This window comes from Notechis scutatus, chromosome 5 (genome assembly GCF_049901735.1).
Source record: "Notechis scutatus isolate UNSWTSFEM ecotype Mainland chromosome 5, rNotScu1.2, whole genome shotgun sequence".
Lineage (NCBI taxonomy): Eukaryota > Metazoa > Chordata > Lepidosauria > Squamata > Elapidae > Notechis > Notechis scutatus.
In genome coordinates this window covers 19,497,801-19,521,976 of record NC_142013.1, presented here as the reverse complement: position 1 = coordinate 19,521,976, position 24,176 = coordinate 19,497,801, and the positions used below count along the sequence as shown (strand labels likewise).

Sequence of the window (24,176 nt, the reverse complement as noted above, 5' to 3'; positions counted from 1 at the left end):
CAGACATGTGACAAAATAGAAGTTATTATTTACTGACAATAATAGATCTTTTAGGATTTCTCTCCTCTGCCCAGTTGCATTGTCACTAGAATGGGCAGGCAACTCTTTCTAAAGATCAGAAATGGATAATTTCACCAACTATAATCACATTCAAAGCAGCCTTGGAGTGGTTTTTTTGTGTTCTACTTCCAAAGTATATGTTTCCCTGAATGAATAGAATAGAAAACAAGAGTCAAGATTCCCAAGAAAATTATCTTAGGAAAAAAAATGTAGCAATTCACAGGCAAAAGTAACCAGAACAAACTGGAAGGCTGAAAATGTCATTAAAAATATTGGAACGGACAGCAAGAATTAGACTTTTTGTCTTAAATGCCAACAAACAGAAGAACCTCATTGAAGAATCTGCAGGCAAACCTTAGCATAATAAAAAAATCTACAGGTTAGAAAAATGGAACGAGGAACAAGTGAAGCTATAGCTAAAAAACCCACAATATAATATTGAAACCAATGGTCCAGAAGAACTGAAACAGAATATATACTTCCTTTCTAGATAGCTGGATCACAAAAAGTTTGAAAATGCTTGGTATCAGTCAAAATATCTGAGGTTTTATAGAAACAATAATAAAAGCATGGAAGACAAACTAAATGCTTAATAATGATGGATTATGTCTACTCAGAATAAAAATGAGAATATTTCAATTTGGCAATGATCCCATTGACAGGAGTGCAATGATCCCATTGACAGGAATAATGCAAAGCACTGCCATCAGTTTTACAACTGTTGGAAGAAATGTCCATCTGGGTTCAGTTCTTCCAATGGGAAGAAAGACATTGGAAATATGGAGATTGCTTGGAAAGATTATTTTAATGGTGGACGGCAGGACCACATGATTTGAGGTCATGGGCAAAAAAAGTGCATGGATAAGAGAGGAAGAGATTTATACCCTCTGTTGGGCTTTGAACTTGCTTCCTGTTCCTGTGGCATTAAATGCATCCTGATTGGTTGTCAGACTCCCATGGGGCCATGCAGGAGTAGCTTGGTTGAATCTTGCTGGGTGATGTAATCTTCCCAGGGGCCCTGTGGTGAGATGGGTAGAGGGCTAATCCTATCATGTCATGTGGCCATATCTTAATCTCATCACCTTGGAGCTGAAGGTCTTTTGTATTATAGATAAGATGTCTTTTGTCTTTCTGGGGCTATTAACAAAGGTGGGGGCCACTTTCCAAGAGCATGTTTCTCCTTTTCTCATCCAGGAAGGTATAATATTCTGCCTTCTTCTAGGAGAGGGGTGGGTGCTAACTTTCTACACAACCATTTAAAATAATCTTCTCTTTTAAACATGGATGACAAAATTATATGCTAAATCAAAAGTCATGTGGGAATCATTAGTAAACATTGTTCACATACTTAGTGGTGATATTGCAATGCCAATTGGAGTTGATAAATGTGTGATAATTGAAGTAAAGAAGGTGAAGGGCACTATCAAGAAGATATTCAACTCATAAATTCATAAGTAGAACAACCATCCAAAATCTAGCACCTGAGTAAGTTTATAGGTATTTGAGAATCTAGTATGATTCGATTGCTTATTGTATTATTATTAAGCGATGTACTTTATGATTCTTGACTCTTGATGAATGCATCTTTCTTTTATGTACACTGAGAGCATATGCACCAAGACAAATTTCTGTTCTATTTTGTAGATCCAGGTAAAAAGAAAAACATTGCAAGTATTTAAGGAAAGTCCTAGTCTAAAAATGATGGGAAAATAGGGCCATCAACTCATGGGCAAACAGTGAGAAAGAGAAAAATAATAGAAACTTAGTAGTTATATAAACTCTTTTTTTTAATGATCCTGTAATCCCTTAATTCGGGTCAAGATGAAAAAACAAAACAACAAAAAATATCTCAGAAGGAAGAGTTATTTGCAGAAATGGAATCTAAACATGACTATAAAAAGCAATGGCTTGAAAGGGGATTAAAAATTGAAAAACCATAAGAAAAAATGTATAACAGCAGGACATGGCAGTAGCCTGAGAATGGTACACTAAAAGATAAAATATAAGGAATGTTTTTTTATTGACCAAGAACAACAACATCAAAGGAAAACTAAGAGATAATAACAGATAATCAGAGTTGGAAGAGACCTTGTAGGTCATCTAGTCCAACCCCTCACCCAAGCGGGAGACCCTACATCATTTCTGACAAATGGCAATCCAATCTCTTCTTGAAGGTCTCAAGTGATGGCGCTCCCACAACTTCCGAGGACAAGCTGTTCCATTGGTTGATTGCTCTCACTGTCAGAAATTTTCTCCTTATTTCCAGGTTAAATCTCTCCTTGTTCAGTTTCCAAACATTATTCCTTGTCTGGCCTACAGGCACTTTAGGAAATAGCTTGACAATAATATATTGTTCTAAGGTTGAAATAGTTGTCCATATAAGTAGAAGCAAGAAAATTATTCACACATAATGCAAAAAAAAAAAAAAGCAGGATTGAGTTGGGAAAATATTAGACTGGTATTTACATAATGATATGAATTCACAATCAACAAGAATTACTGGAATTATGATATCACAAAGTCATTGAACATTTTATGGGCGTTTAAAATTCAGATTGAATACACCACATATAAATACAATTGAGTGAGTCCAGAAGTATTTTACCAGAAGAGTACTACATTCCTCTGTTCGCAACAGAATACCCTACAGCACCAGACTTGAGATTCTAGGCTTAGACAACCTTGAACTACGCCGACTAAGATTGGACTTAAGCATAGTACATAAAATCATATGTTACAACGCCTTACCAGTTAATGGATATTTCAACTTTAACAACAACACAAACACAACAGATATAAACTAAATGTAAACCACTCCAAACTCAATTGCAGGAAGTATGATTTCAGCAACAGAGTGGTCAATGTCTGGAACTCACTACCTGATTCAGTTGTAACCTACTCAAACCCCCACTCCTTTACCCTCAAACTAACCTCTATCAACCTCACCCCATTCCTAAGAGGCTGTAAGGGGCGTGCATAAGCGCACAATTGTGCCTACCGTCCCTGTCCTATGGTCCCCAATTATTAGTTCCTATTTCTTGTATTTAAACTTATGTTTATTCTTGTTTCTGTTATATTGTAAGCTTTTGACAAATAAATAAGTAAAATAAAAATAAACATTATTCCCATTGAAAAAAATACCATACCAATAAAGGAGAATATTTGTAGCTCAGTGATGAAATGAGGGTTCTTTGGTGCTCTCTGAGCTTGCTTGTTTTCTTGCAGACATTATATTACACAAACTAGATAACATCATCAGTGCTAGAAAAGAATGTTTGGTTTATTGATACAACTATTTCAAGAGGCACTGGTGTTGAAAACAAAGAATTTAAAAGGATTACAAAATACTGAGATTTGGAACTAAGAGATTGCAAAACTTTGGAAGAAGAAAACGTATGTAGTTCAGGGTTGAATTGTGGAGTTCTTGTTGCTCTTTGAGCTTGGTTGCTTGCTTGCAGGCATTTTGTTACCAGACTGATTAGCATCTTCAGTGCACCTTCGGCATCCTGAAGGTTTTACCTGGCCTGGTAATGAAGCGACTGTAAGCAGAAACCAAGCTGAGGGCACTAAGGAATCCAATTTGGAAATAGTTGACGTTAGTGTCAATTGCAGTTCGGGGCACTGGGTACAATACCACAAGGACTTAGAAATTGGATTGTTTAAATTTGGCACAACTCATGATTGATTACCCAGCTATAAACAGCAGGACAGTTGGGCACCACATATATAATTAGACATTAACTTCCTGATTCCCAAGCCCTTCGGCAGAGTTTGAATCATGAAGGGGTCATCAGCTGTGATGCATGATAGTGGAACTGGAATTAAATACAACCTTGAGATGTCAACTTTTTGTCAGCATGATGATACAAGAGAACATGAATTATGTTGTATTATTTATTTAGCTATTGCCTATCAATAGATAAGAGATTGCATTTCTGCAAAATGTGCCTAACAGTTGTGTTTCTCTTCTCTGGTTTGCTGAGAAATTAAAACTTTACTCTCCTCCTCTAGCTCTTTCTCTTAAATCAAATTTGGCAATTGTTGTAAGCGAATCTAGCCCCCATCCCAATCAATCTTTTGTCAATCATTGACAAAGAGACATCATGAACAAGAGATAGTGAGCAAGCAGAAACACCACAGAAAATCACAAGAGTCTTTTGAATATTAACTGGATATGCAAAAGAGCCAGGCCATACGCTGCAAGAAAAAAAGAAATGTCTCTAGGATCTCACAGCAGTTTTTTCTTCTATTGTTCCTACTTTCAGATTCTTTGTAATAAAACACGAGCTGAATTTTTAAGTCAGTATTAATAATCAAAATTGATTCATGACATTTTTTCATAGATGGAAGCTTTCGCAAAGAATAGGAGCCCTGCATGTCCGATAAGAATTTAGAAAATCTTTAGGCTGGGATCCTAATTGTACCTATGAATGAGGTATGTAGGATCTTTGTGAAGTGGGATTGCACCCTCACGAAATTGATAGCCTCTGGATCTATTGATCTGTGACTCACTTTACTCTCTTGCCATTTTCCATTATAGAGCCAGAGTGGTGCAGTGGCTAGAATGTGGTACTGCAGGCTACTTTTGCTGCCTGCCAGCTGCCTGCAATTTGGCAGTTCAAATCTCACCAGGCTCAAGGTTGACTCAGCCTTCCATCCTTCCAAGATCGGTAAAATGAGGACCCAGATTGTTGGGGGAAATATGCTGATTCTGTAAACCACTTAGAGAGGGCTGTAAAAGCACTGTGAAGTGGTATATAAGTCTAAGTGCTATTGCTCTAGAAGCAACTGGTCCCCAGTGAGGATTTCTATGCTTTTTTCCTTACTCAGAAGAGCCTGAAAGTGGTTGATGCCTTGGAGTTATATAGAGATGGCGATAATAAGCAGTTGGCTATCTAGATGGTCGGTAGTCAGGAAAGAGACAAAGGAATAGAAATCCATCTGCTCTAGAGGAAAAAAAATTACAAGAAAACCTCAATGTGGAGTTTCTTGTGCCAAGATAAAAATTCCATTATTTTAAAGGCAGTATTTGCAGATAGGACCAGAGGTGGTATTCAGTAGGTTCTGACCAGTTCTGGAGAACCAGTAGCGGAAATTTTGAGTAGTTCAGAGAACCGGCAATACCACTTCTGACTGCACCTGCCCCCATCTATTCTCTGCCTCCCGAGTCCCAGCTGATCAGCTGGGTCTTCTTTTGTTGCCCTGCACAGGAGAACAGAACTGGAAAGTAGGTTCATGGGGTGGGGAGGGAATGGGATTTTGCAGTAACCTTCCCCAAGGAGTGAGGAGGGAATGGAGATTTTGCAGTATCCTTCCCCTGCCATGCCCATCAAGCCATGCCCACAGAACCGGTAGTAATTTTTTTTTAATCCTAACACTGGATAGGACCGCCATCTGAAGCTCACCAACAAGGTTTAACAATGTCTTTTCTCAAGGTTTTAAACATTATTTTTCCAGATAGACTCTGAAACTAAATTGCCTACTTGGGAAATCTGATTCAATTCCAGTGTATTTTAGTGTGACTTCAGTTGATCTGTAATTCCCTAATGCAGGGGTGTCAAACTCACGTCATCATGGCAGTGTCACGTGAGATATCAGGACTTCTCCCCCTTTGCTAAACTGGGTATGGGTGTGGTCAGGGTATGGTCAGCGTATATCTGGCCCATAGGCTGGGAGTTTGACAGTCCTGCCCTAATGTATAGTTCATCACATTTCCTAAATGTTATACTGTTAACACAGTTTTCCATATGGAGGTCTCCTCCTATTAGCATCAAAGTTGTTTAACCTCCTGCTTTTGTTTGTATTTTTTTGAATAAATAATGTTAAATGGATGAAGATTCTAGAGTCTAGATGAAGCAGTTAACTATGTAAATATTTTCCTGATTTTCACTGTTATAAATAAAACCAAAAACAAGTTGTAAGCTGCCTAGTTATTTGAGTCCTACAAATAAATGTAATAAATAAATAATCACTCCCTGTTCAGGTGAGAAAAGGGAGTATTGTAGGGACATTGCAGTAAGGATGACAAGGTGGAAACAATCATCCCTCAGCCTCAATCTTAAGCTTTGAACTTTAAAACTAAAAGCAAGTGCCAGTAAAACTGAACCAGGAAGGAATTTCAGATTCAAAAGAACTGTTGCTTGGGTAGAGTTGTAAATGTCTACACAAGATTATACCATGGTTACTCTTTATTCCTTGTGCTGCTTCTACAATAATCTTCTATTTCTCTTTGTAGCAATTGTGATAAAAAAAGCTCATTGTATTTGCACAGTTCAATGATCTGAATTTGTTACACTTTGGGCTCTTTACATACAGTGGATTCCTCCCCACTTCCACCAGATATACTCCAAGTATATATTTTTCCACCCAGCAGATTTTTATGGAAGATTCCTTTAGAATGCCGGTGGTTACTTTATTAGCATTGTGTTCCTCATTTCAGAATCTTGTTTTTGCACGTTATTGTCCAAAATGGACACCTTATATATTTTTAATTTTTTTAAATAAAGTGTATTTTATATCCTGTATTATTGATCCTTTCCCAAAGGAAAGAGGGACGGGGAAACTAATATCCCTAGCTATGTCTTAAACCTACGAAGGTCAAGAACAAGGGTCTTCAAACTTGGCAAGTTTAAGACTTGTGGACTTTTAATTCTCAGAATTCCTGAGCTAGCATGACTGGAGGAGGAATTCTGGGAGTTGAAGTCCACAAGTCTTAAAGCTGTCAAGTTTGAAGACCCCTAGTCAAGAAGCACTTTAACATTTCAGTTTAAGTATTTTTCCCATGTTTTGATTACAAGCCAAGCTGTGGAGATCTCTTGCAACAGGTTTAAGCGGGGAGGGACAACAGGTATCCCCAAAACAAATAAGCGAGGGCAATCAAAACTTTGAAGCATCTATATCAGTGTTTTTCAAATTTGGAAACCTAAGATGTGTGGACTTCAACTCTCAGAATTGCGGCTTTATGTTTTAAAAGTTGTGGAGGCTGAGAAAAACTGAACTTACACTGAGGACAGAAAATGGTGTTAAGATGTGGAAAAAAAAATCAAAAGATCTTTAGGAATGAAAGCTCCCACTTTTTAATTCTTCTCATCTTCACAACTGTCATCAGATCAACTATCTGAGCTATCTTTAGATATGTTTATCTCACAACATGCAGTACCTGACTCTTCAAGACTTCAAATCAGGGGTTCTTATCTTTTGGGGAGACTGGTCCCTTTTCACAATCTAATGATGGACACCTTCTCAGAACAAATTATTTAAATGCATAAAATGTGTAACAAAAGGAACCTATTATGCTCAAATACAATTATCAAACTATTACTGGCATTAATAAGCACAAAAAAACCCTTTGAATTTAAAATTGTATTGACCACTATTACATATATGGTTTTGGAGAAAAGGGTGGTGCACACAATAAAATGCATTCTATTCCCACTTTATAACACTTTTACATAGTACTGAAATTCAGTCCTATTTTTGCAAGCTGGAGGCCATAAATTAAATAAATAAATGCCTATGTTATTGAATGAAAATTTAAATTACAGCTAAATTTCAGTTAAAGTTTTGTGAAAATAAAGTTCTAATTTTATATACCATCCAGGTTCATGGACACCCTGAAAATTATCCACAAACCCTCAGGTTAAAGACCGCCTGCCCTAGCCGAAGTATAAAAAGCTGTGAAAGTCACTTCCATAACCCAGTGCAGGAAACCTCCCAACAAACCCTTTCTTTTTATCTAAAAATCTGGCTTTATTAATTTTAGAAGGGAAATTTTCATTAAAACTTCCCCAAACTGCAGAGTTCCATAGTTTTGAGTTTCGGGAGAGGCCCAATAGTTTCTTTTAAAAAAAACAAAAACAAACAAACACAAGTTTTATTGGTTTTTAAAGACAAACAAAGACAAACAAACATAAAAGCATCCAACTTTCTTTCATAAGTGTATAAGCAGTGTGTCGGTTGGTTTACAAATTTTTTGTGCAACCATTTCATAGTCTCAATTACAGTTACATTGCATAATAACTCATATTACCAATCAAAAATTGAATACCCTAGTATCACTATTAAACAATCATTTGACTATAATTTTATTCATTCATACTTTGCGAGATAACTATAATTTACTTAGTTTATTTTATAACAATTCATATAATCCCCCCAAATCTATCCTAAAAATATTTTATAAATATGATAACAAAAAAAGAAATACATCTTTATAAATTCATTATTTTCTAAAATTCTAGATATTCTATTATTGTATTTTATTATCTAACCATTGATAGAAAAGGTCCCAAATTTTATAAAATTGTTTATCCTCTTGTTCTCTGATTTCAAATGTCAATCTACTCATTTCAGCACATTCCAATATTTTCTTGATAATTTCCTCCTGTAATGGTTATTTTCTCATTTTTCCAATTTTTAGCAAATACAATCCTAGCCGCTGTTAATACATTTACAATCAAATATTTTAAATCTTTACTGTATGTATCAGGTAAAATTCCCAATAAAAAAATCTCTGGTTTCAAGTCTATATGTTTCTTTATCATTTTTTCCAACCATGTGTGGATTTTAGTCCAGTATTTTCTAGCATCCTCACAAGTCCACCACATATGGTAATATGAGCCAGGTATCTGATGACATTTCCAACATTTTTCGGATTTATTCTTGAACATTCTTGCTATTGTTGTCGGGGGGAAATGCCACCTGTAAAATATCTTATACAAATTTTCTTTATATGCTGTTGACATTGTCATTTTATAATTTTGAGACCACAATTTTTGCCATTTCTCTAGATCAATCCCATATCCAAAATTCTTCCCCCAAGCAATCATAGTTTCTTTAACTTGTTCTTCCTCTAGTTTAGTTTCCAATAAATAACCATACAATTTTTTAATCACCTTTTCATCAGTACCTGTCAAAATCTTATCTAAGTCAGTCAATTTGTCATAAAATCCTTCTGTTTTGAGATCTTCATCATACCTTGAATGTATTTGCGCATATGAAAACCAATTCATCTTTATACCTTGTTCCTCTAGATTTTGCATTGATTTATGTTCACCCTTTTCATCCAATATTTCCCCATATCTGTTTGTTCCTTCTTATATATTATAGGATAAGAAAATGCTTCGATAGTCGATAACCAGACTGGAATTTTCAAATAACATTGTCTTTTAATCTTCTCCCAATTTAACCACAGAGACTCCCGTATATGATGTCTTCTAAAATAGTCGTGTTTTAGTTCCCTTATACCATAGAAAAGTATGCCAGCCCAACAACAAATCATGTCCTTCTAGTGTCAACAGTCTAGTATTTCTTAATGTTATCCATTCCTTAGCCCACATTAAGTTTGTAGCTTGGTAGTGCAACTCCCAACTAGGCAAACCAAATCCTCCTCTAATTGCTTTCTTACCTTGCCATATATATTTCAACACAATTTTATTTAAATCTTCAAAATAGTCTTTTCCAAGCCTAATTGGTATTGTTTGAAACAGGCATAAAATTCTGGGTAAGATATTCATCTTGATTGTTGAAATTCTCCCTATTAATGACAATTGTAGATTTTCCCATTTCGTCAAATCTATCGCTATCTGTTGCTTGATTTTAATGTAATCGTTCTCTTTTAATGTGCTACATCTTGCTGTCAAATCTATCCCCAAATACTTAACCTTGTTCGTGACTTGAATTTTCAATAGCCAGTTCTTCTTTTTGTCTTAGCAGCATATTCTTTGTCAAGATCTTTGTTTTATCTTTATTTATTTTCAAACCAGCCACCTTACCATATGCCTCTATCTTTTCCAATAATTTTGGTGCTGTTTCTAAAGGGTCTTCCAAAATAAAAACCAAATCGTCCACAAAGGCTTGCAATTTAAATTCTTCCTTTTTAATTTTCATTCCTTTTATACTCTTATCGTCTCTAATATTTCTATTCAACACTTCCAAAGTTAATACAAATAGCAAAGGTGATAGTGGGCATCCTTGTCTTATACCTTTTCTTATATTGATGGAATCTGTCAATTCTCCCTCTATCATTACCTTTGCCGTTTGCTTATGGTATATGGCTTCTATTGCTTGAATAAATTTTCTGGCGAAGCCCATCTGTTCCAATAATAATAGCATGAATCTCCAATTCACATTATCAAATGCCTTTTGTGCATCTAAAAATATCAAAGCCATTTGCTTTTCGGGGTGTGCCTCATAATATTCCAAAGTATCCAAAATTACTCAGAGGCCCAATAGTTTCTGTACTTGGGGTATAGGCAGAAAGATTCAAAGTACGTCCCTTTTTATTTTCCCTGGAATTAAGTTGAAGAGATATATTCTGGGTAAGAGAAGAACGGTTCAACTGGACAGACCAGGATGTCAGGAATCATAGCTACCATTTCCTGAGGAACTCTTGCAAAAAGGGATAGGCTGGAAGGGATTTATGTTATCGCCCCTTCAATTTTACAGTACTGTACATATAAAAAGAAATATTGGTAATACAGGTTAATATATCTTATTTTGCAGGAACAGCCCAGGATTTTGGAGCAATTTTAAACACAAAAGAACTGTATTCCACCTGGAACTGAAGGCAGCTGGAAAGAAAAGAAAATATACTCCCTTTTGGAGGATTTATGCCCTATTTGCAAAAAAAAAAAAAAAAAAGCAGAAGAAAGAAAAATTGACAAAAAAGTATCTCAGTACCAAGTATAACCATTTCCCCGTCTAAAATGTTGTATGTATTTTAGCTGTTCTTCTTTTCATTCCCTGCAGGATAATAAGAATTATAGTCAGAAGCATTTAAAATGAAAGTTTAGATTATTTCAGTCTTTTGGCAGACTGTGGCAAAGTTCAACAGATCCTATAGCATGGAGCTATCGCTAAGGAATTGTTCTAGAAGTTATATGCTTTATCAATAACTTTGTCATTCTTGGTACACAACCCAATGGGATCTGACGAAATTACCTTATCAATACTACAGGTTTCAAGAGAACACCAAGATAGTTTCATGCAGTCCTTTCAAACAGAAATTCCCAAATGAGCTTTCCCTCTGCAAGAGATAAAGCCAGACAGAAACAAAATGAAAATCGCTGCATTCTGAGAACAGAAAGTAATTTTTTCTCTTTCCCAGCAGACATGACAATCTTCAAGATCTGAAATTCCTGAGATGAAAAAAATCTTGGTGTTGTTTTTTTTTTTAAAAAAAATGCTTTACAAACAAGAGATATTTGATTCTTCTTTTAGAAAAGAAACTTCCCTTCTAAAACAATTTGGTTGTAACTAGTGGAAATTGCAACAAAATATTGCAGTTTGTGGAATGCTCTTCAGAGTGTCAACTAGCAAGGTACTTGGAGAATGATTGGTTCATTGATAATGACTATGTTTGCACAATCCAATCAACCAACTGTATTTAACCAAGTGTTGTTGTTGTTAACCTAATAGGATCACAGAACTGTTCTCAAAAGATCAAATTTATTATGGCCTGTCCAGTTGTTAAGGTCTACAGAAGAGGGCCTTTTGAATTTGACCCTATTGTCAGAGACTAATTGTTCTGGCATACAAGAGAATACCATCTCCTGTGCTGTTTTCAGTAAGCATTTGGAGACACATTTGGCAAATCTCACTAATCTTTCCTTAGATGATTTGAGTATTTAACTTTAATCATATTTTATTCATATATTAACTTCTGTTGACTGTTTTCAGTATACACCAGAGCAGAAGGTAATCCTTAAATCTTTCTAATAGAAGAAGTCGTATAATCCCTGCAAAATTGACCAAGAGTAATGTCCTAAACTTGCTGTCAGCCAGATTTAACAGCTGATACACATTTTGGCATTTAAACCTGCTCAAGCTAATACTTTGTTTTTCCAAAATGAATCTGTGATCCTTCAAATTATGCACCTATCACAAACTAATTCAAAAGACAACTGTCAAAACAGGAAGCATCAATAATTTTAAAATATGAGAATCCACCAAAACAGATATATAAAACGTGTTACAGATTTGTCTGATAGCATTTTTTAAATCAGAAACAGTATTGTTATTTTTTTGCAAACAGCAGATTTTAAAACAAATATTTCTTCTGATTATTCAAATGGCATTTCTTCAAAGGACAGTCTATCCAGATATGGTCTCCCACTGTTCCCAGAATTAGATGCAATGGTCTTTGGCAACAGCCAAAGTATAAAAAAACGATGGAGTAACTCTTTAGATTCTAAACTATTGTCACAATACACAGAGCAAGCAGGCAGTAGAATTGAAATGTTAATCATTTCTATCTCCCACCTCATGCAGGTAAAGTTATCAATAATGGAAAATGTTCTAAGCCAGGGGTGTCCAACCTTGGCAACTTTAAGACTTGTGGACTTCAACTCCCAGAATTCCTCAGAGGAGTTGAAGTCCACAAGTCTTAAAGTTGCCAAGGTTGGACACCCCTGTTCTAAGTTGTCCTATGAACTCCTGAATCTATTAGTGAATTTTTCTTCCACTTTAAACCTACAGTTGATAAAAGAAACTATAAGCATGGCCAAGAGTCCAGGAATTCAGCTTTGGCTTTTATATTAAAGCCAGATGTATTCAGCTGTGGTAGAGAACACAATGGTTCTCTCAAATCTATTTTGCAAAAACTTCACAATTGAAAAATAAAGCACATTCACACACACAAAAAATTAATGAGCGATGATCCTCTTCTGCCAGTTATATTCAGTACAGAAACTTTTTTGCTATACCGGCGTAACAAGGACAAACATAATATAACTCTATTGTGTAGGAAAGGGTTATAATAAACTGTTTATATTTTATTGTTCAAATGTTATGCACCAAAATACATTTATTTCACAGATAGGACTAGGGCTGGATCAGCTGTTAGCCCTGAAAGCACTCCAGGTGATTCTGGACCAACCATTCTTTTGCAACCTAACCTATCTCCCATGAGGATTATTATGGGGGGAGATAAAAGTCCAAAGGCAAGGAAGATATCCGTTGCTTTAACCATTTATATTTGTTTCAAGAAAACTCTTTCTTCCAGTCAAATAAGATTTCCTGACAATTGTTAATATTCAGAAAATGAAAGACATCTGCTCACAAAGAAGGAGCTTAGAGAACTAGATACAGTTTATTTTCAGATTCTGAAAAATGCTAAGTACTGCATCAGCAGTTTAAATAATCAATATTTATAAGATAGGTACAAAATTGATACTGTGCTGACTCTACCTAGTTTTTCATACCAGCTATTTCAAGAAACATTTCACCTTGACAGTGAAGTTTGTTTGCACTTGTCATTTCATAGCCACAGTTGGTTTCAATGGTCAATGAAGATAAATAAAAATATCCAGTGCCCATGAAGATTTTTTTTCAACAAAATCTAAGACATTTACATAATATTAATTTCTTCCCTACTTTCAAAATGCAGACAAAGGAACAGAGGACTAAAATCATACCTTCCTCCCTCCCTTTCTTCTATTTCCATTGTAATCCATATGACCATTTAGCTCCTATAGACTGACAGAGGAACATGACGGTTGTTTAGTTTTTTTCCTTAGCTCATTTAATTTTCAATTTAATTTAATTTTAATTTAATTTTCATACTGGAAATAGTTTAATCATATTCTGTTATATAACATACCATACGCTACAAATTAATATTGTATGAAGGCTGAAGGCCCATACTTGAGCATATATGAACAACTTCAAAAGATGGAAGAGACTCAAAAGATCTACGTAAGAAATATCATGGATTTGGTATTTCTATGTAAGAAATTTCCTACATGGCTTTGGATCAGGGTATCCTAAGAAATGTCTGTTGCATCTCCCAGTTGTCTTCATTCTGAAGTAATCTGAGCCCCTCATTCAGGTGTCTGCGCTGACAGATATGAGATGGGTGGTAACTGAAAAAAGCCCCTTCTCAGTTTCTGATGTTCTCTCACCAGAGAAGTTCACCTGAATGTTGCTATTTGTACCAGAACAGGGGTCTTCAATCTTGGCAACTTTAAGCCTGATGGATTCAACTCCCAGAATTCTCCAGCTGGGAAATTAGCCATTAGCTGGGAAATTCAAGGAGTTGAAGTCTGCTAGTCTTAAAGTTGCCAAGGTTGGAGACTCCTGTACTAGAAGAAGATATTTTTATTTTAAAATTTTAATTGTGCTGTCTACTTTGCTGCCAGTTTCAATTTGTGGAAAGAGGAAGTGGAATATACACAATGGAATATACAACTCCTTCTTTTTTCTATTAGGAAGAATATTTCTAGCATTTTGGGAATAAAACATCTGCTCATGAAATGAAACATACCACAAAACCAGAAATGCATCTTTGCCCATGCAACTTCTTTAAAACAACATGGTACTTATGTAGTATTTCTGATAAAAAACCTTTGGAAATGCTTCTGACATGTGAATGAATGCTTTATTGGCCAAGTGTGGTGAGACACATAATTTGTCTTGGTGTATATGCCCATGTTGGCTATAACATGGCATACAACTATGAATATGAAATTCCTACGAGATTCAATAGGATTTTGTACAATTATACAATCTTACAATTAATTTGTGCCAAAATTGATCAGTTAATAGTGACTAATATCACTAGTGATTTACTCTCTGGTAAATGTATTTTCAGTACTTCAGTGTGAAAAATGTAATTTAAAATTTTAACTTTTATTCTCAGCTACTGCAAATCCAGCATGTAATTATTATTTTGGGAAAACATGAATGCAGCAGCAGCAGTAATGATGCATTATTAAATGAAAACAAAAGGAGTAATTTCCTTAAAGGAAACCTCCTCTTTAACTGTATTTTATCTATCACTCCACATGTCTCTTTTAAATATCTTCTTGTTTTATCCTCTCAAAATAAGGCTGACTGTAATTTTTAAAAATTAAAAGACTGTAATTTTTAAAAATGAATGTTTATCCTTAACATAGATCATTATCCTCAACATAGATAATCAAAGGATGAGTATTTCAATTTCTTTAAAAATTAGAAATAAGTAGTAAAATATTTTTAATATCATGAAACACACCCTTAAGCATTATTTTATGGGTTCTTGCTCATATCTATACATTGTCGGGCATCAGCAACGGCTTCAGGCACTCGGACAGTCATATTGTTCATATATTTCTTCAAGCAAATTTGACAGCCCAAACGTGATCTATAGAAGGGAAAAAGCATATTGTATGAATGACAATATTATAACATACTACTACTGTAATATTACAATGTTCGAAGTTTCAATGGCACTGAAAAATGTGACTAATGATTGTTTTTCACACTTAAGTTGCAGCATCCCATGGCCATGTGATCAAAATTAAGATGCTTGGCAATTGACTCATATCTGTGACGGTCGCGGTGTCCCAGGTCACGTGATTATCTTTTGCAACCTTCTGACAAGCAAAGTCAATGGGGAAGCCAGATTTACTCAACAACTGTGTTACTAATTTAACAAGTGCAGTGATTCACTTAACAACTGTGGCAAGAAAGGGCATAAAATGGGGCAGAACTCACATAACAACTATCAGAAATGTTGGGGTCAATTGTGGTCATAAATTGAGGACCACCAGAACAAAATTACAAGCACAAAACATATTGTAAAAATATATTGATGGAGGATAAGAAGCTGAAGTCTACTCAATATTATATGCAAGGACAAAAAACTGAAAAGACTATATATATAGTTAGCTTTAAGCCAGCCTTTTCCAACTTGGCACCCTCCAGCTGTATAAAGACCCAAAATTCTAAACAGTAATCCCATTGGCTGGGAGCTGTAGCATCAATATCTAGAAAGGGCCTTGACCAGGGAAGACTAATTTAGATAGTTCAGTTTGCTTTGCAAATTCACTTCTTTGCATATTTTCTACCTGGGGAGAAAAGGTAAACTTTAAATTCTCTATATCCAATCTGTATAACATATATTGTAATTACTGATAACTCTTTATTCCTTTAACTTTTTGATGTAAGAACCAAGAATTCATAATAGAGAAATATTTCCTTTTAGGTTACATAAGAATATGGCAAAAAACTTTACAAAGCTTATGAAAATTTCATGGAAGACTAATTTAAATAAATGAATTTCTTTGTTCTGTAAAAATCTAACATTGTTTTAGATATTAATACTGAGAAGACACTAAGCAAAGTGTGGAAAGTAAAGAAAATAGGGATATACCAACATTGAACAAGAAACATTCCTGCTTTTTAAAGGCCAAAATTCAGTATCTAGGTATAGACAACGTAAGTCAACTCTGCAAATAGATTTGGATTAAACTCATAAATCACCATTTACTAAATGCTGAAGCAAAAATGTTCAGTCCTCTCTTGACTTGATAACTGATGATATTTTGCAGACAAAAAGTAGATAGTAACATCAGCAAGGCTACTGGGCACATTTGAAAATTTGAATTTTGAAAGTGGGAGTAAATATTCTACTAAAATGCCCATTATTGACAGGCACAGTAAATATGCTAAAATCACAAAGTGTTAATGAAGTTAATTCACACCACATTCTACATCACTCCCCACTCTGCTCTCTATTATCCCAGAGCATCTTAGTTTTCTAAACAGGAAACACATTTAAACAGAACTCTGGACTGCAGCTGTACACCATTCTCTAAGAATGTTTATTAGCCTATATGCAGTGGATAAATATTTTAATAAATAAAACCATATTTGTTTTTTATATTTTTAATTGTATACCACCCAGAATCACTTTGTGACTGAGATAGATGATCTCTAAATCTGATGTATAAATAAATAAATCTCTCCTTTTCAAATTTAAATATTAAAGAACAGGTGGAAAAGGGAGCATGATATCTATCAAGAGTAATTTCTATGGGCAGGTTAGACACTGCTTGTCCTTTATCTAAACAGCACTTGGTCAGTTGAATAAAAACAGTGAAGATATTCTCAACGATTTTATATTGATTCCACCTTACCTTTCTGTCAAGCCATAGGCAAGGTCCAGCATGTCCATTTCTTCATCTGTAATTGCATCTAATTTTTCAAATATGTGGTCTTCAAAGATTAAGTGACATGTAGAGCAGGCAAGTGTTCCTTCACATGCACCTAAAGTTAAATTAGGTATGCATTTAATTCATTACCTTTGAACATCGTTTTGTGTTCAATATCAACAACATAACCCCATACATTAATGTGAGACAAACACCATCATAGAGAAACCTGGCAGTATATAAAGTGGAGAGAGAGAACTGAAGGGTTGATGCTACCTCTTCCTGACAATTAACATTTCACAGGTATTATGGCAAACAATGTATGAAATAAGCTTAAAGTGCTATGAAAGTTGCAACACAAATTAGTGTATTAACAGGAAGCAACAGTATTGTTTATAATTTCACCAAAGTCATTACAGAGGAATTGCATTGAACTAAATCTTTCACAAATCATAACCACTTTGGGGACAATTTTAATTCAATACATCTGAGGACATAAGGTTGAAGTAGGCAGATACAATATTTGTACAATATAGTTTAAAGATATACCGTAATATCATAGGCATCATCAATTAGTAATGACAGATCAAGATAATGTAGGCAGAAGATATACCTATGTCTATAATACAGATAAACTACAGCTATAAAGCCAAAATAAAAAAGATAAAACATGACCAATAGTGTTGTAACAGTAATAGCATTTCTTAATTGAACAAGAATTATGCTAAACAAGAGAAGGATTTCATCAAGCAGGCAAATATTTAAAGCGTTAAATGTCAACATGTTATCTGTATGCCTGCTATGCCCCCTAGTGACATAAAAAAAAGCTGGAACAGACCATGTTTTCTTTTTTTAGGCATTACCAATATAATTGATCATTTTTTTAGAGGACTGGGAATTTTAAATATGGACAATACTAAACTTTTTGATTTTACTTTTTGTATTTGGAATATTAAAAAGTATGAAGTCTGTTTAAAGATGCCATATCATTCCACTGTGTTAAGACATGCAAATTAGTCTTTGAGGCTAATTTTTTGTTTTCTAAGTTGACTACCCCTTAAATCTTTCTTGACATTTTTACTTCTGTTAATCACAATTTATCTACCTTTTAAAATGTTCGCTGTTGTACTGCCTATACATTGTAAACTTCCATAATTCACTGAAAATGGTTATATTTAAACATTTTTGAATAAACACATTTCAAAAAGTGATTGACTTAGTGCAACGCATTAGAGAATTCTTTGGCTTCAAAGAAACCAAAACCAGAAGAACCACATGTCTGAGGCCAAAGAAGGCGGCAAGGTAAATGGTACAGCAAAGAGAAAAATATAAAGAGAAAAATCACTAATTATATGTGATTCAGAAAAATTCACATATTTTATTTAAGCCATAACCCAGTTTGTTTGCTTTTGGCTTAGGGTTACCTATGGAATCCCTATGATTACATCTGTAAATGTTTGCTGATGTCTTACAATTATTTTAAAATTTGCTCCCATGTCCTGTCCAAAAATTATGATAAGAATATGGTTTAACACAATGTATAAATCCAGCTCAATGATCATTCATTTAATGACCATTCAAAATTATGACGATGCTGAACAAAGAGACTAAGAATCGATGCACGAAGTTACTGCTGTTGCAGTACTCCTGCAGTCATGTGACTTGCAATGTGAACTTTTGGCAGTCCACTTGCAATTATGACAGACAGGTTGCCAAGCACCCATGATCATCATTTGAAATCTTTCCTGTCAGGTTTCCCAGAAAGTCAATGGAAAAATGTCTGGTTTAGGGGTGGAACTTTTTCAACCATCTATTTGGAGCAAAAGGGCTGCCTGCCAGATTGATTTTACCTCATGTGGGGCACTAAGCATTTTGTTTGCTCTCAAAGATGCTGAATGAAAAAGTCCTTGGTAAGAGCCAAGTGGGATTTTGGCTCAGGGTGCATACAGTATGGGTACTTGGAGCCAGCCTGTCAGACTGATTTCGCCTCACATGAGCAAAATCCATCTGGCCAAATGCAGCAGTTCTGCGCACAGAGGAAGGCTGCCCGACCCCCTCCCCCCCTTTGACAGGGAGCTCTTTCACTCCATCCACTTAACCACCACAAAGGGGAGAGATGCTATTGTGGTTGTTGAGCAAGGCGGTCATCTTGCTTAAAGACTGCAACGACTTAAAACCAATGTTGCAGGCTCAGTTGTGGTTGTAAATCAAGGAGTACCTGTAGAAGAATAAACTACAATTCAGTAATAGTAACTGATGCCAGAACAAACATATAGCTGTGGAAGAGTTACACAAACCAACAATATTATTCTTTTTCCTAATTTTAGTAAAAAAATATAAACTTATACTAGTGCTTTTGCTCAGAAGTGGTTAACTTTGAATCAAAAGTCAGTTTCAATTCTTTTGTTAAAAAAGTCAACTTAAATTTCTTCTAGGAAAGGAAATGCATTTACTTACCAAATCCATCTATGTCTAGATTGTTATCTATCACAACATCTAGAAGTGAATCTCCAACCTTTCCTTTGGCTGTTAATTTATCACCATCACGATTTATAAAGTGTACTGTAACTTTTTCTTCCGAGCTGAAAAAAAAATCAGTACCTTATTGTCCTCTTTTAATCCAATTTTTTACGACACTGTTTTTCAGTACAAGTAGATATTAGTTTACGGAGACTAAATATATTTATTTATAAAACTTATATGGCTTCTTGTCTTATACATGATAATCCTAGGTGATTCTCAATTATATTCAATAGAAACACAATAAAATCTTTCAACAAATACTACTGTATAATGGAACTGTCCTCAGACTTAGATACCAATAACAATAAACCAAACCCCAAACCCAACTCAATTCCAATTTCATATAAGAAGAATTAGGTGGGAGGAGAAAGAGAAAGGAGGGGAAATAAAGAGAACATCCTAAAATGAGGGAAAGGTTCTCTGAAACAACCTTGTCTTCAACTACTTTCAAAACATCATTTTGATAAAAATAGTTGAAGACAAAATTGTTTCAGAGAACCTTCCCGATTTTATGGTGCTATCTTTATTTATTTTTGTCTCTGCCTTCACTCTAATTTTTTTGGTCTGGTACTGTTTGCTGTTGTTGTTCTTGCTGCCGTTCGTTAAATTCTTGTGTGGTTTTATATACTATTATGAATGTTTGAATTCTTCTATTAAGTTCTATGTAAGCTGCTTAGGGTCTTTTTGATTACAGTATCAAGGGCCATATTAATGTGCTGGTTTTTAATCTTAAAGCCCTGTAAAGACCTGGTGCCTGTGTACTTGCAGGATCATCTTTCCCAATCAGAATTAGCCTGCCTTGTACTTTCATTCATAAAAGAGGATGCTGCGGAACAGTGATTAAAGACAAAATTGTATTTATTCCTTATTATTCTTATGCAGCATGTGTGTGTGTTTGTATGTGTACAGCACTTAGCAATAGCTCATGAATGAATTAGGGCATCCATCGGAACCCCAACACTTACACCGCTTCATAGTGCTTTAGAGCACTAAATGGTTTACAGAGTCAGCATATTGTCCCCAAAAATTCTGAATCCTCATTTTACCAACCTCAGAAGGATGGAAGGCTGACTTAGCCTTGAGCTGCTCAGGATCGAACTTCTGGCAGTGGTCAGAGTCAGCCTGCAATACTGCATTCTAACCATTGCGCACCACGGCTACTACAGAATCTATGTCTATATAGATTCCTTGCTTGTGTAACTAAGATGGCAATCATAATAGTCAAGAGGTCACTTCATAATTCATCTCTTCACAATAAAGAATATAATTTACGTTAGGTACAGATTGATATGACCATTTAGAGTGGCACAGAAATCTCAAGATTAATAAATCTGTATTTATTGTATAGGTGGACTAAGTTGAAGAAACAATAAGGCAAAATAACTAAAATGAAAGTATCACAACTGTGAACAATTAAAATGGTTGAATTATTTCAATTCTGCTACAACAGAATTTTCTAACAATTCTGTTAGAAAAACTACTTAGTTCAGAGGTTAGAAACTGAGTATTTTCATAGCACCTATAATCATTTATTTTTCATATTCATACTTTATAGCAATCAATGGTCTTCAGCAACTTATGTAATATAAAACCATTTGAAACATCCTTGGTACAAACTACCGTTAAAAATAAAAACAGCATAAACCAGACATAACACAAACAATCCAAAATAATTAGAAATGGCTCTTGAAAACTTTTAATCATTTCTAGAACACCCAAAAGGTTATTTTTTAGTAATTTTCAGAATATCAATAAGGAGTGTGCTAACATGATCATTCCTGAGAGGTTGTTCTCTGCTGCCACTGAAAAACTGCATGTTCTTCATTCAGCCCTTTAATCTCCTGAAAATGATCTCTAATTTATAAGAAAAATGATCTCCTGTGGGTTTGAACTAACTGGTTTGACCAGTACTGGTTGCATTTTCTTTCTGGATATGCTGGATTCAGGCTATTGAAAGCCTGTTTGGGCACCTTTTTTTTTTTTTTGTTCATAGAATATAGAAGAACCTAACTGACCACAATGACATCTTGAAAAGGGTAAGAGAGCCTGAAATTGAATGCTATCTGAATGAGAAATCTAGAAATCTCAGGGATGAGGGCTTTAGTTTACCATGTTTAGGTTTACCAGAATTTTTTTAAAAAAGTTTAGATGGCAAGAGCACACAGACACTGTTAACAAGACTCAAGTTTTAACTTGAACTTTATTTTACTAGCCCTTCTGATCTCAAATGTGATATTTAAGTGCACACAATGCACTTATGCTAATAATGTTTATTATTTCAATGTATCAGATAGTCATCTCAAATTCATGACTCTGGACAGATAATCCCTCATCTTTCCAGGTCGTTATTAGTGGCAGAGGAGTAGCAGTCATTGGTTGTCAAATTGTGAATGCTGCATCTCAGCATCATGACAACAGTTGATTAAATAGCCACCTAATTAGGGAACTAAAGCCTGCTGAGACGCCTACCTTTGACTTATTGCTGTTTTGGCGCTTTAATTAATCAAACAACTATAACAGCAATAGCATTTAGACTTATATACCGCCTGATAGTACTTTACAACCCTCTCTAAGCAGTTTACAGAGCATATTTCCCCCAACAATCTAGGTCCTTATTTTACCAACCTCAAAAGAATGGAAGGCTGAGTCAACCTTGATTGAGCCAGTCAGAATCAAACTCCTGGTAGTCAGCAGTTAGTTAGCCTGCAGTACTGCATTCTAACTACCATGGCTCTTTTTAAGTCCAACTAAGCTGAATGAAGCAGAAATCTTGCACAAGTACAAAATATGTACTACTGTATCAACGTGGGTGGAATCCAATATGTAGAACTTGTATAGGTTATTCTTTTCATGCATATGGGATGGGGGGGGGGGTATTCCAGAGCAGATCTGGAATGCTTAGAGAATGTTTTTCTCTACTTTGCAAAAAGAAAGTGCAACTGCCAGACAGTGATTACATAAGCATAGGAGTTATCTTGCAATATTGTAGTGGCAAGTTTTCACTTGACCTTCTCTTTCCTTGTTTGAAGTCCAATTTCAGCAATCCAGTTTAAAAGAACAAGATGGGTCTTGTGCCCATGTGACTTCAAGGCTTGCTTCATATTGTGTGTGGGATTCATATTTGTTGACTGAATTTTGTTTACATGGAGGAACCATAATTACCAATAAAGGAGAATATTTGTAGCTCAGAGTTGACATGAAGGGGTCTTTAGTGCTCTCTGAGCTTGCTTGTTTCCTTGCAGTAGTAGTGACTAGCACTGATGTTACTTAGTTTGTGTAATGAAATGTCTGCAAGAAAACAAGCTAGCTCAGATAGCACCAAGGGCCCCTTCAAACCATCGGTTGCTTTGCTTCTACTGTAACTCTCAACAACAAAGGCTAGCATAAGTGTCTCACAAGCAATTATTTTGTTTACACCATCCAACTTTCACATAGGGAGTAAGTAGGCACTTCATAAGATGAAACTCTACACATATGAAACTTTAGGCCATGGCATAATTAATTGCAGCTTATTGACAGAGTTAATAGGCTTTCATATTATACACTTATACACTTTGCTAAGTCATAAACAAACAAATCTAAGTGAAAGTATTTTATGTAAAGTCAAAGTCACAAACAGGTAGACCCTCTTCCAGATTAGACAGTTGTATAGTTAACAGAAACACGGTTTATCGGTTTTTCTGGGCTCGAACAATACACTTACCTATAAATTGACCTCAGGGGCCGCATTCGCACAACACCGAGGTCACATTACAAAAAGCCGTTGTCGCAGCCCAGGTACAACAATATTGCGTGGGTGACCGTGACCAAAGTCACGCCTGGCCTTTTCTGTGACCTCGAGCTGATCTAGCCTAGCCCAGGTACTGCTCTACGCCTTGCCTTCACCACCCAACCCCGGGATTTCCCTCCTCATTTGGCGCCGTTAACTCCTTAGGAACGAGAGCAGAGGTGAGCGATCCCTGAGAGGTACCCGTCGCCCCACTTCCAATTCAGGCCGGGAAGGTTGACGGGACGGAGCCCCTTACCTTAGCCCCGTCGCCGCGTGGAAGGACCGGCAAGAGCCAAGGCGGGCTGCGTTATTCCAGGTACTGCCGGCTCGGAAAGGAGCCGCCAGAAGCCGCCAGCAAGAAGACGGCGCGGCTCGAAAGAGAAGACGGAAGCTGCTTGAGGTGGCCATGCTGTAACGTCAGGCGACGGCGAACCACCAAAACCAGAGGAAAAGGCAAGCGAGAGCAACTTCCGCTTATTACTTGCCGAAATCCAAAGGTCGGTCAGTTTATCCAACCGGAATGCACGGCGGCTATTCTCATAGGTGTTTACGCTGCCGACGTCAGAGGGCCCGCAGGATTCCCTCTCCGGAGAGACGGATTGCGCGAATTACGGAAATGAAATTTTCGGGCGCACGCATGCTAGGAGGAATGAGGGACAGAGCGAGCGCTTGGGCTGGGAATCGCGCATGCTCTGCTTATCCGGCTGATCCTCGGCTCCCTTTTAGTTTAGGGATTTGGGGAATGCGTAACAGCGCAACAGTGGTTTGTTTTAGTAAGTGTATTTTATTAAATGTTAATAAATGTCTAACCATGTCTTAAAGGTGTAACTTAGGTGCTTTGTGGATTTTATATGGTTGTTTTTTTTAAAATTTCTAAAAGCGGTCTAAGGGTAATGATTAACAGATTTGGA

General features: G+C 35.8%; 1 protein-coding gene across 3 annotated transcripts in view; it reads right to left on the bottom strand.

Annotated features, from left to right (window-relative positions):
* FDX1 (ferredoxin 1) overlaps window positions 1-23,908 on the bottom strand; it is a 35,441-nt gene extending 11,533 nt beyond the window's left edge. For 2 of the 3 annotated variants that reach the window (XR_015749730.1, XR_015749731.1), the window contains exons 1-5: window positions 23,522-23,866; window positions 19,431-19,555; window positions 16,959-17,088; window positions 15,053-15,181; window positions 11,002-11,086 (exon numbers count right to left, since the gene is read on the bottom strand). Coding sequence is in view for 1 of the 3 variants with exons in the window: in XM_087966241.1 (XP_087822367.1) it covers window positions 15,067-15,181; window positions 16,959-17,088; window positions 19,431-19,555; window positions 23,522-23,673 (522 nt within the window). In the remaining 2 variants the exon portion in view is untranslated. Of the gene's footprint in view, window positions 1-7,914; window positions 11,087-15,052; window positions 15,182-16,958; window positions 17,089-19,430; window positions 19,556-23,521 lie in introns of those variants that run through there. The other variant, XM_087966241.1, reaches the window with a different exon arrangement.
* Window positions 23,909-24,176: the final 268 nt, after the last annotated feature.